At 40.7% G+C, this 12,697-nt stretch overlaps 1 protein-coding gene across 2 annotated transcripts; it reads left to right on the top strand.

Annotated features, from left to right (window-relative positions):
* Positions 1-230: 230 nt before the first annotated feature.
* Positions 231-12,634, top strand: slc9a2 (solute carrier family 9 member 2). Of its 2 annotated transcripts, XM_026145300.1 has the most exons (14): positions 231-388; positions 493-677; positions 760-974; positions 1,059-1,307; positions 2,627-2,877; positions 2,984-3,201; positions 3,645-3,844; positions 6,487-6,576; positions 6,654-6,724; positions 7,424-7,591; positions 7,691-7,796; positions 9,534-9,650; positions 9,881-9,968; positions 11,623-12,634. In XM_026145300.1, the coding sequence occupies exons 2-14, from the start codon at positions 605-607 to the stop codon at positions 12,039-12,041; spliced, it is 2,265 nt and encodes a 754-aa protein (XP_026001085.1). In that variant the 5' UTR covers positions 231-388; positions 493-604; the 3' UTR covers positions 12,042-12,634. The 2 variants fall into 2 exon arrangements, with proteins under 2 accessions (XP_026001085.1, XP_026001084.1); XM_026145299.1 differs by having other exon boundaries at positions 231-677.
* The last annotated feature ends 63 nt before the right edge of the window (positions 12,635-12,697 follow it).

The following is a 12,697-nucleotide window of genomic DNA, read 5'->3' as shown; positions in this document are numbered from 1 at the left end:
ATGGGGAAAAAAACATTTTGCAATAGAAGGAATCATGAGGGGTGTTGTGATCTTTCGCTTGAGTGCACCCATAGACCTTTGTTATTTGTCATTTACACGTGATTTATACGTGAAAGCTGAAACTTCTGTCACCGAAACTCGCCACTGGCCCCTGAATCGCACAGAAACGCCTCGTCCCACCTTTTTTATCTACCTCAGGTGACGCCCAATCAGAGCAGGGCTCGTGGTCTCACCCAATGAGTATCGAAACTCGTGGACTCAGGTAGATCGCAGGTGTGTCGTAGTCCGGCACTGTGAAGAAGACTCGATCATCCGGGCCAACTTTTGTGAAGTTGGTTAGAGTTATTGAATGTTAACAGCGCTGATATTCACGCCAGTTTGGATTACTGTGAGACTATTATTTAATTTTTGCACTATGAATTTAGTTTTTATCAGACAAGCTGGGACTCTGCTGTTTATTTGCATGATTTTAATTCTTCTGCATGGCTCCAGAGGCGAAATACCTTCTAAACCAATTGCAGCCACGATTTTGCCATCGGTTAAGCCTAATGATGGAGTCCAGACTTATGCAGAGGACCAGAAAAATAATTTACCCGTGTTTACAATGAATTATCCAAGAATCCAGATTCCCTTTGAAATTACTCTTTGGGTGCTGCTGGCTTCTTTTGCAAAAATTGGTGAGTAACAGTCCCATATGTGCCAACAGGTGTGGTTTCTCATCTTGCTGCTCCCTGTGACCTTTTTTCCTCCTCTTTTCAGGTTTTCATGTGTACCACAAGATCACCATCTGGGTGCCTGAGTCGTGCCTTCTCATCAGCATCGGCCTGATAGTGGGCGCTATCATGCACTCTGTTCACGAGGAGCCCCCCGCTGTGCTCACCAGTAATGTCTTCTTCCTCTACATGCTGCCCCTAATTGTCCTGGAGTCAGGCTACTTCATGCCCACCAGGCCTTTCTTTGAGAACATTGGCACGGTTCGTTTCAAATCAGGCACTGTTTCTCTAACTCTGGTCAGCTTCCTGCTCAACTTTGACAGTTTTGTTGCTGTTTTCATGCAGGTGTTCTGGTTCGCCGTGGTGGGGACGCTGTGGAACAGCATTGGCATCGGCATCTCTCTGTTCGCCATATGCCAGATTCCGGCCTTTGGCGTGCAAGACATCAACCTCCAGGAGAACCTGCTTTTCTCTGCCATCATCTCGGCCGTGGACCCCGTGGCTGTGCTTAACGTGTTTGAGGACGTGTCTGTGAACGAGCAGCTCTACATCGTAGTGTTCGGAGAGTGCCTCTTCAATGATGCTGTCACTGTGGTGAGTGAGCGGACTGCTATTTGTTATTAAAACACTTGACTGTGAGCAAGGGGCAATTGCAAACTGTTCTTGTGTGTCAATTGTTTTGTTCCAGTGACAAATACACAGCCAGGTACCCAGCACGGCAGTGCAGTTTACTCTTCTGCATGTGCTCCACAAAGAGTATATATTTAGCATTTTACACTGATTTAAGAATATTTTTTGCTATTTCTCTCTATGTCACAGTCTCATACATGTAGTTTCCTGTGGAGACCATTTCAACCACCACCCACCATTTACAGACATGGTTAGGCATTTAATTTCATGACTATTACAATAAGCTCAGGTTTCATGAAATACTGGTCATATTTGTGTTTTCCCTTCTCTTCTCCGGGTTGCATGTACGAGGACAGAATGTGTGGGAGAGAACCGTCTGTGTGCTGGCAAGATTTCTAAACAGAAATTACCCAGGGAGGAAAAACTGAACTAAGGGAATGTTATACACATTAAACAAATGTGTCTATAAAGCACAATTCAGTCCGTTTGCTCAGATGCTGTCAAACCAGTTTCTGGTCGCAGTTACATTTGTTTGTGTGGGTTTGTCCACATGTAGTTTGTCCACAAACTCAGGGATTTAATAAACTCAGAGGAAAGACTCCCACAGCCATAAGAAGCAAACAAAACTTCATTTGCTGTTAATGTTTTCTCCCAAACAGAACAATAGTCTGACCTTGTTAATCTCAGAACTAATCTTTTACAGACAGGCCTACGTGTGAGCCTCTTTGTTAGTGGTGGCTTTTCTATGTGCAAAGAATCTTTATTGTCTGTGTCTTGAACTGGATCTGATGGTCTAGCAGAACTTTTTCCACTTCATCTTGCATTTAAGTCGTTAATTATCTGCACACGATGATCCCTTTTTATCCAGTTTTGGTACACATCATGCATTTAAAGTTTAAAGTACTCAGTTTTGAGAAATGCAGTGAAATGGTGTGGCTAAATACGCCATCGGGTTCATGCGAGTCGATGTTAGTCACGTGTTTTCATGTAGCAAAAGCTTCATACTGCCCAGGCAGGAATGGTAGATTAAGGAGGAACAAAGCTGGTTACTTTACCTAATGCACCTTTTCCATGACTCAGTCAGTATGTTTGGTGAAAATGTGATTATCAAGTTGCAAACAATGCAGAGTAAATATTTCCAGTAAATCACTCTTATCTGGAAAGGCGTCATTAGAGGCCACAGCGCCTGACACCACATCTGACCTCTGACTAGCATATGTGGGATATGGTGCATAGGTGCAAAAAAGAAAGAAAGTGTGCATATTTATTTATTAATTTTTTAGGTGTTGTACAACATGTTTAGCTTTGTTGCGGAAATGCCGGTGGTGGAGCCGGTGGATGTGTTCATTGGAGTGGCGAGGTTCTTCATTGTGGGGCTCGGTGGGATGGCATTTGGCATCCTGTTTGGCTTTGTGGCAGCCTTCACCACAAGATTCACCTCCAAGGTCCGAGAAATCGAGCCACTCTTCGTATTCATGTACAGCTACCTGGCCTATCTGGTGGCAGAGCTGTTTGCCATCTCATCCATCATGGCGTGAGTAGGTTTTATAACATTTACAGAATTAAAGAAAGAAAGAAGAATAACACAAAGTTTACCCAAATACTCCCCACAAACCCTCTGTGCCCATGTGCTTCTGCAGCATTATAACCTGTGCCCTCACCATGAAGTACTACGTCGAGGAAAACGTCTCGCAGCGTTCCTGCACGACCATCAGACACGTGATTAAGATGCTTGCCTCTATCTCGGAGACGCTCATCTTCTTCTTCTTAGGGGTCGTCACCATCACAACTGACCATGAGTGGAACTGGGGCTACATCCTCTTCACGCTGCTGTTTGCTTTTGTATGGAGAGGTCTGGGTAAGGAAATGACCGGCGTTATCTGTGTCGTGTTAAAGCTCAGGTTTTTGTTTGACTGCAGTTATCTAGTGGAGCAAAGGCTGAGAGCTACTGCTGCTACATGTGCAAAGAAATGCAAGGAAGACAGAAAGTGCTGCTAAGAAAATAAGCTGTGAATGTAAAACTGACAGGTAATCTTTTAATGTTGAATCTAGCCAACCAATATTGAGCCCAGTATGTCTTCTCAGTCTGTTTTGGTTTCCACCAAAAACCACCAAAACTTTGGTCAAAAACCGAGAGCTTAATGTTGTCAAAATGCTTGTTGAATCTGAAAGGAAATGTCCAGACTTCTCTGCAGATTTATCTCTACAAACAGAGTTTTTGGCAACATAATATAATATGCAGAACAGCTTTAAACTTGTTGATAATGAAACCTCTGATATTTTCTTGCCTCTCCCTCTCAGGTATCTTGGTGTTGACTCAGATCATTAACCCTTTCCGCACCATCCCATTCAACATGAAAGATCAGTTTGGTCTCGCATATGGAGGTCTGCGAGGTGCAGTTTCTTTCGCCCTTGCCTTCACGCTTCCTGATACCATTGGCCGCAAGCAGCTCTTTGTCACTGCCACCATTGCAGTTATCCTCTTCACCGTCTTTCTTCAGGTAAGGGAACATCTGTGTAGGTATATTTTTAAGTCTGTATGCTCTGAATAACTTGAATGAAGGTGTTATTTCTTTTGTCCCCGCAGTGGAATGAGATAGAAAACGATTTTTTCTTTAAAATCACATTTAGGAGTGAGACAGAATCTTGGTGAGCTGTTTGGTGTCATTTATTTTTGTCCAGTTAAAAAACAAACAAACTGAGACCCGATTCAAAATTATATGTATTATATACACTGATAAACTCAAGCTTTTAATTTCTAATCATATACACTGTTATCCTTAGAGAAGAAATACAGAACATTTATTGTATGATATATAAAATGCATGTATGCATCTGAACTTTTACCTTCCAAAAAAGACATTTTACAAAGTTCAACCTCATGGCTGCTAAAATGAGGGGAAATTACTTTGGTTCTAAACTGTGTCTCTTATACTTGTAATCAAAAGTTTACACACAGTCATTATGAGCATGAATGCCATTATAATTTTGGGCATTTATTGATTTCTTTGAACTCTTCTTTTTCCAGGGTGGAATGATTGTACAGCACACATCTTTATTGACTTAAACAAATAAACAATAAAAAGGATTGGCTGCACAAGTACATACACCTTCACTAATATTTAAATGCCCATTACAAAGTTGTACGTCGACCACTTTTGGTAGCCATCAACAATTCTAGCTGGATATTTGATCACTCTTCTTGGCAGAGCTGGTAGAGATCATTTAAATTGTTGCACAGACCCGGCTTTTAAGTGTAGTCCACAAACTATCAATAGGGTTGAGGTCTGAGCTTTGAGGAGACTATTCCGGAAAGCCCGTTAGCCTCCTTTATCGATCCATCCAAAACCTGTTTTGATGTCTGTTTGACGTCAAAGGAGCTTGCAAAGAAAAGCGTCTGGACTTCTTTAAGTTACTTGAAGACGTTTCACCTCTCATCCGAGAAGCTTCTTCAGTTCTAAGGTCAAATGGTGGAGAGTCCCAGATATAAACCTAGTGGGAGTATCCCCCCCACAGAGGGACAAAAGGACCCCCTGATGATCCTCTAATCGCCTGAGCCAAGGTGTGAAACTGGGTGTGGGTCCCAATCAGCCAGAGTTTCCGGTGAGTTCATTGTGAAACCTGGCTCCACCTTATCATGCGAATTCCTGAGGTCAGATGGCCCAGGATGTGAGTGGGCGTTAAGGCGTCTGGGGAGGGAACTCAAAACTGGATTATAGATGGCAGAGAGTTGGTGTCGTAAACCACCACCTCTGTTCAAAGACGGTCGCTCACAGTGGACATAGATGGCTTCTTTCAGAGGTGAAATTGAGAGGTGAAACGTCTTCAAGTAACTTAACCCTTGTATGGTGTTCGGGTCTGTGAGACCCGTGTTCAGTTTTTTTCAAAAGAAAAATTAAACAATTAATTATTTTTTCACGTGTAAATGTGTTGTGTCTTTCCACTCACTCCACTTGATTATAACTGATTTATTTATAACATTTTATATAAAAGAAAAACGAGAAGCACATTAATTCATAAATGTGATCTAACAAAGGTAAAGGGAAAAAATTAACCATGTTTGCTGTTCATATGTCTTGTAATTGGGATGAAGTAAACATCTGTTGAGTAATTTAACATAAAATTGTTTGATAGTGTTAATTTGGAAAGCCAAAACTCTAGCGGGTCCACCAGACCCATGAACACTGGCTGAGTAACAAAAATACGAACACCACACAAGGGTTAAAGAAGTCCAGACGCTTTTCTTTGCAAGCTCCTTTGACTACGATGACCTGGATGACTGAGAACCTTCATAGACATGTTTGTTTGGCATCATTTTCCTGTTATGAAACCCAGTTGTGTCTAAGTTTCAACCATCTGTTGATTTGAGCTGAGGTTGAAGAATTTGGAGGTAGTCCTCCTTTCTTAGTCCAGCCACTTTGTGCAGTGAACCGGAACCACTGGCAGTGAAACAGCCCCAGAGCATGATGCTACCACCACCATGCTTGACAGCTAGTACAGTGTTCCTATGTTTGGAAGCCAGTGCTTTACTTGTCCAAACATGCCTCTTGTCACTGTGGCCAAACACTTGTCCAGGAGCCATTTGGCCTTCTGGAGGGATTTTTAACTATCAGTCAAACTTGAAGGTGTTGATTTTGGAGTAGGGGCTTTTTTTTTATCGGTCAGCACCCTCTCATTGTGTCTCAACGCAAAACTTCCTTCACTGTAGAGAGTGAAGCAGCCATTTTTTTTACAGCCATTTTCATTTCGTGGCAGGCTTGAGCCTCAGTGGTTGTTCCTGAACATCCTAAATAATTTCATCTCATCTGAGGATGACAGTTTGGGTCTTCTTCCAGACCTCGTCGAAGCTGTGACACATGTGAATAACTTGACTTAACTTTAATCTGCTGCTTTTTAGAAATGAGAGACGTTTCTAACTTGTAGCTGTAGCTACAACTACAAGTTGTAGTTAATAACTAATTTCTTGTTTTTCAAAGGGTGTGTATCCATGTATGGGTAACCCTGGAAAAAGAAATTATTAAAATCCCCAAATTACCATAACATTCATGTCTATGATGAGTATATGAACTTCTGGCCACAACTGTATCTACAACTCTAGTGTTCGAAGTAATTTGTGTTTTTCTTTTTTCCCTCTTCCCCACAGGGCATCAGTATCCGACCTCTGATTGAGTTCATCAACGTCCGAAGAACAAACCGCAACCTTGAAACCATTAATGTAGAAATTCACTGCAGGGTAAGTCACAGACTGCATGCATGTATCGGACAGTACATTTCTGCGCACAGTGCTGACAGATCGCGCTTTGCTCGCAGCTCATGGAGCATACAATGGCAGGCATAGAGGATCTCTGTGGTCAGTGGAGCCGCTTCTACTGGAAGGACAAGTAAGATTTTTTTGGTGTCGCGGTTTAATCTTTTGTCAGTAAATTAGCAGATATTGCTCATCAGATCTAATGAGTAGTGAATAATACTGTATGATTCACAGTAACAACAATAAAACAAACCCTCACAAACCCTCCTCATTCCTGCTTCTTGTTACCACTGTTCTTTTATGCCACAAACACTGTATGCGAAAGTTTGAGTCCATCTGATTTGCAAAAATTCTATATGTCAACTTGTTTTTACTATTGACTATTTACTATTACTATGCTTTCATGCATACTTAGCAACTGATCAGCAAAAAAGGGCTTTCTGAAGGTTATTCATATTAATACTTTATCTACAGTCTTTCAGGCAGTTCAGCAGGATGCTGATGTCAAACTTAGAATACATAATTAGGCATAATTATCTGCAACTGGCTGAAAATACAGTAACTCAAATGTGTTGATGGGATGCTGGGAAAGTCCAGTAGCACCACATATACAGATAAAACATACCTCATAATTCACAAAAGATTCTTTACATTACATGCCTACACAAATTTAGCGGTTTTGACAGTTTGACTGATATGCAAATTTCAAAGCTGAATGTTTTAAATAATAAAGCCGGTAATGCCTTATTTTTCTTGTTGTCCACAACTTGCATGAAAACACCAAAAACTATATAAAAACCGTCCGTGAAATTCTTCTTTCTCTCAATGTCAGGTTTATGAAGTTTAACAACAGAATCCTGCGTAAGATCCTCATCCGAGACAGCAGAGCAGAGTCCAGTATTGTGGCGCTCTATAAAAAGCTAGAGCTGCAGAATGCCATGGAAATCCTGGACACGGCGTCCGGAGACATCAGCGCTGCTCCTTCCATTGTCTCCCTCTCGTACGTATGACTTTTGCACTGATCACATCACTCTCCCTTCTACCTGTCAAGACCAAATGTAGAGCTACTAATGATTGCTTATTATTTTCTAAAATCAAGCGAGGAAAAGAAAAGCTCTTCTAAACTCCAGAAAAAGTTCCTGGCTGCTGACCTGAGGAACATCCACGACATCCTGTCCAAGAACATGTACAAGATAAGGGAGCGGGTAAGATGAAGAAAGGATCTTTGCTGTATGCTCTTTTTTTGGTTTCTGTTTAGTTTGTCTGTCACTGTGTCAGAAAGTAGCTGCGAATTTTTAATCAAATACTGCACTTAAATAGTTGATTTATGCTTGTGGTAGTTCTTCCACTTTCTTTTCACTTTGGAGCAAATGTTGTGCTTAATCTTTGCAACATTTTATTGAAATGACACTAAAGGCCTATACAATAAAAAAAACTATACCTATAGTTAAACAATAAACTCATTAAAACAGCAAACTAGTTGGAAGCACCTGTCATATTTGACATGTTTGAGTGCTGAGCAGAAGGAGGTGAAGAACAGAAGAAGCTGTTTAAATTCCAGACAGGTTAATATAATATATAATGTATAAAAAGCTTCCTTTTTACAATAAAGCAATTTTTGTATCTTTGATTCATTTAATTACTTAATCTGAATTATTACATTTTGCTGATATACTTTTTGCAGTTTGAAATGTTAAGATCTGTACATGTCATTCATTTTTACATCAACGTTTCTTTAGTCTGAAGTTGGTGACGGATCTCTTCAGTAACGATGGAGCAATTTCCAGCTACACTGACATGAATAATACACAAAAACTATCACTACCATAGTTTGATGTTAGCGGGTTTTTTTGTTTGTTTTTTTAATATCAATGGTTATTTGTAGAAAATGTAATTTAATGTATAAGTTTGCCATTTGCGTTTTAAGCGTTGTCATTGTCAACTTTTGCCAGATGACGGCACATCTCAGAAGTGTGAAACTCGAACCTTTGTTTGTTTTGCATACATGGTAACGTAGTTCAGCATCAGCTTTGCACATGCTCAACTGCTTAAAAACGATTAAAATCCCCGATAAAGATGACTAAAATAAAGCCACGTGCAGCTGCACCTCTTTGCATTTTACTTGAAAAACATGAAGTTTGAAAAATGTCCGTTAATTTGACACAAACAAGAAAAGCACCCCTCGATGTTGTTCTGTTTCTCATACCGACGATCCCACCAAGTGAAACTTGGTGCTGTTTTGCATAGCCACAGGCAGTGGCCAGCAGTACTTTTCCATTAGTGGCATGACATCGCCCTTTTAACAGACTCTTTGATGCTTTGATGGAGTTTCTTCTGTGGTTTCACAGTTTATCACATAGCTTTATCAATAGCTCCTTGTTTCAAGTCTTTTTTTCACATATTTGTGATTCTTTCACACTAAACTGACGTCACCGTGTCACTATTAATTTATTTTTAAAATGCATTATATTTGATAAAAATGCTAACTGTAAACCGTGTTGGCTTCTGGTGACATCATACAGGCCCATAATATTGTCATGCGACCTCTTTATAAAACACAGTGGTGACCTTTGGAGGGTTTTAAAGGCAGCTGTGTTTGTTTTTGGTTTAACTAATGGCTGCAGGTCAGAACCAGGGGTGGGTTTACTGCATGGAACAGGTTAAGGTAGCAGTCCACATACAGACACCTACCCCTGCCTCAAACAGGTGTTTCCAGTTTTGGTGGCGTAACCTGAGCTTTAAACAATGCAGTCCCCACTAAGAGCGTCTGAACCGTCCATTCGTGGGAACCTCTGTTGTCCCAAGTCCCTGGCATTGACAGTGGTCATGGATTTTGTTTATGGAGTTTTTAAGTCTATGTCTTCACTGTGTGTTTTCCGTGTGTGGTTCTCTGACTTTCTGTTATTTGTAATTAGATAATTAATTTATGTATTTGGACTTAGACGGTGGCATACAGAGGAAAACATGCTCTGCCCAATGACAGCCAGACCAGAGAGATACTGATCAGGCGCCATGCCACCATTCGACGAAGCCTCCGACCTCGTAGTTGTCAGTCATCGGTAAGCTACCTTGCCCAATTTATTTGTATTATTTTAATTAATTATTTATTTTGTTGGGAGCGTGGGTTGGGATTTTCGGTACATCCCCGGGGTCTTAATTAGAAGTACTTTGGGCAAATAACAGTCACAAATGTTCTTTTTGAGCTGATTATCTCACACATGAAATTCAAACACTAGATTAAATGTTCTCACCACTTTTCATCAAGTTTTTTCCCCATTGTTATTCTTAGAACGTGCCCAGGACACACAAGTATTTCTCGCTTCCTGCTGGAAAGAGTCTGGAGTCAAGATTTGATGCTGCGAGGTGGCACTACACAGGTAAACTGAGATTATCTTTGAAATCCCTTAACACAACCTTACCCTTCATATAAATGAGAATAAATGATGAAAACGTCACTTCCTTACAAAGTTTGGAATTTTTCAACCTGATTCGAGCCTTAATTCATCAGAACTGAAATGAATTGTCTTTTCTCAGCAGTGTGCACAGAACAAATGAAGTGCTTTGTCGATAATTCATCTGAATCTTAGGAGCGGGACTCCCTTTACAATTCTGTCTGTATATGAAACCCCTGCACTACAAGCTGTTTTCATTTTCTTGTCCCACTCTTCCTTTTTCAGTTCATCTCACTCTCATTACTACAGAGAGATCTGTCTGGCCCGGAAGCTGCCGCCAGTCCCCCTCCGAGACCTCCCCAAAACCGCTGCCTCGATTCTTGCTTACGCTATCTGCCATTATCTACTAGAAATGGAGTCAAATATAAATGAGGATGTGGTCCAAGCTAGTAAATGATCTCCCTGGTATCAGAAAACCACCCCCAAAACTATTAATAAGACTTTGTCAGTCTCATTAATGTCACAGTATGTGTCTCCTGAAAAAACAGAAACCCCCTCCCCAAAACAGAGCGATGTGCACATATAAGAATGAACCAAAAGGGAGAGCTTGTAGATATCAATCTACATTCAAGACAGCAGCTTGACAACTAGATTTTTATCACAGAAGCGTAACGTTCGTGGTTCAACAGCAGCTTTAAGAGGCTGTTCTTCAAAATGTCGAGTTTTTACCAGCAGGTTATGGCATGAAATTGAAAACAGGTTCAGGTTAGTTTGTTCTTGTGGTTAGATTTGTTCTGCAGCAAGCCATCCATCCTACCATGTACACTCTCAGTGCAAACACAACAGACAACAAATAAGCATAGTACAAAATACTGGAAACAACAACTAATAATAAGCATTGTGTAACCCACACAGTAACAAAGCTATAATTTGTCCATTCGACCAATGGCAGCTAGAACAAAGCACTTGTAATGCTCATTTGAATGATTTGTACCACTTTGTTGGTTTCTTGAGTGGCTGGTTTGTGTATTGCTAGAATTTGTAGGATGGCATCATTTCACCTTCCTTTCATAAAGGTAGGTTCAGTGGATCCTTTGCTAAAGGAAACGATTGAAAAGCACTGAAGCCTTTTTCCTTATGTTAGGGTTCAATTCAAGCAGCAAGGCTTTTTGAGGACTTATCTGTGATCCTAAATTGACTGTAGGAATAGATGTGAGTGTGTGTGGCTGTTTATCCTCATGGGTTAGCTCTATGATGGTCGCAGAATTGGGCTTCAACCAGATGAATGAAAATGGATGAATAATTTACCCACATTATTCGTGGACAACAAAACTTGAACAGTTTTGCCTTCCTCATGAAGCGTATAAACCGGCACTTGTCCAACACCACTATGAGGTCAACATTTATGATGTGAGTGCAAACGCATTGCCATGAAATGTTTAGCTCCACGATCAGGTCAGCATCTGATTTGTGAATCAGCACAGGTAAGGTTTAGGACATTGACTTTACCTGTACTTTGTGATTGAGTCTACTTGACAAGTTGTTGGTATAGTAGTTAAACATAACCATGTTGTCATAGTGAGCGTGTTAGTATGAGTGTACTTTACCATTTTATTTTTTGTTTTCAATCTCATCCCAGATGATCATGAGACCCTATCAGAAGTTGCCTACCCATCTCAACGCTCCCGGTTTGGCAAGCCCGCACGCTCCTCCTCCTCCAAAGCCATGATACCTCTGCACAGGCTGGGCACTCTGGAAGAAGTGCCATCTACTGATGTTCTGAATGAAGAGAGCAGCAGTACGGGGGAGGGTGTGTTCAGGACAAACTCCTCCTACAGTGATTCCCGCGTGCCTCGTCCTCGCCGCTTAAATTCCTCATTTGATGATAACAACAGTTCGGTGGACGACTTAAGAAATGTTCACGAAGAAGACGGCGTAGAGCAGGTGGGGCAGCGTCAGCCTTCGTCTCCAGCGCCAGGCTGGGAGGCTGAGTCCAGAGAGACCACGGCTCGAAACCCTCTGCTCAGGCGGCCTCAGTGGAACCCCAAGAAGAAATAAAAGTGGTGCAGCTGGACTGTCTCCACCTAATCAAGCAGCTGGAAGTTTCTGCTTATGACTGTAAGCTCAAATAACTTTAAAGACATTTAGAATAACATTGAAGGTGTCTTCATTACTCATTAGAGGTAAAACGGTCTTCAAAATGAGCCAAAATGGACTAACGCTTCAGTGTCACACTCCTCAGAAGCACAGTGAACTGTAGCAACTGTACTGTAAATAAACTGTGAGACTTTTTACACATGTACTTATTTTAACTAGTCTTAGAAAATAATTTTAAATGTCTTTTTTTCTTCATGTAGGAGTTTTTAAATGTGGAAGGTGAGGTTAATTAAACTATGTTATTATACATTTGCCCTTTGTGTAAATAGGATAGTTTTTTGTATTTTATTGTCTGTCTTGTGTGATAGTTACATGACTGAAGATGTACATTTTTTGTATATATAAATGTTTTTTAGTCAAACAAGCTGTTGCTGCGCAGTACAAAGTACTTTTTGAATGCCTGACAATGATAGTCCCTCTGGCCCAGCTGCTTTCCTTTATTCTGTAATAAATTTTCTTTGTTGAAAGTTCTTATAAGTTTTAAGGTTTGTGACACTGAATAAAATGATGTCAGATATTAAAAGTGAATGTTTTTAATATGGTTAAAAAATACAATT

This window comes from Astatotilapia calliptera, chromosome 16 (assembly GCF_900246225.1).
Source record: "Astatotilapia calliptera chromosome 16, fAstCal1.2, whole genome shotgun sequence".
Classification (NCBI taxonomy): domain Eukaryota; kingdom Metazoa; phylum Chordata; class Actinopteri; order Cichliformes; family Cichlidae; genus Astatotilapia; species Astatotilapia calliptera.
Note: the sequence above shows the minus strand (reverse complement) of the source record. Positions and strands in the feature narration are given on the sequence as shown.

What these genes read in the sequence shown, in the direction of transcription:
- slc9a2 (XM_026145299.1), top strand. Translation starts at nt 350, where the DNA reads ATGTTAACAGCGCTGATATTCACGCCAGTTTGGATTACTGTGAGACTA. An exon ending in TCTTCACCGTCTTTCTTCAG is followed by an intron (nt 3,845 to 6,486) that starts GTAAGGGAACAT and finishes TCTTCCCCACAG; the next exon opens with GGCATCAGTATCCGACCTCT. An exon ending in TGTACAAGATAAGGGAGCGG is followed by an intron (nt 7,797 to 9,533) that starts GTAAGATGAAGA and finishes ATTTGGACTTAG; the next exon opens with ACGGTGGCATACAGAGGAAA.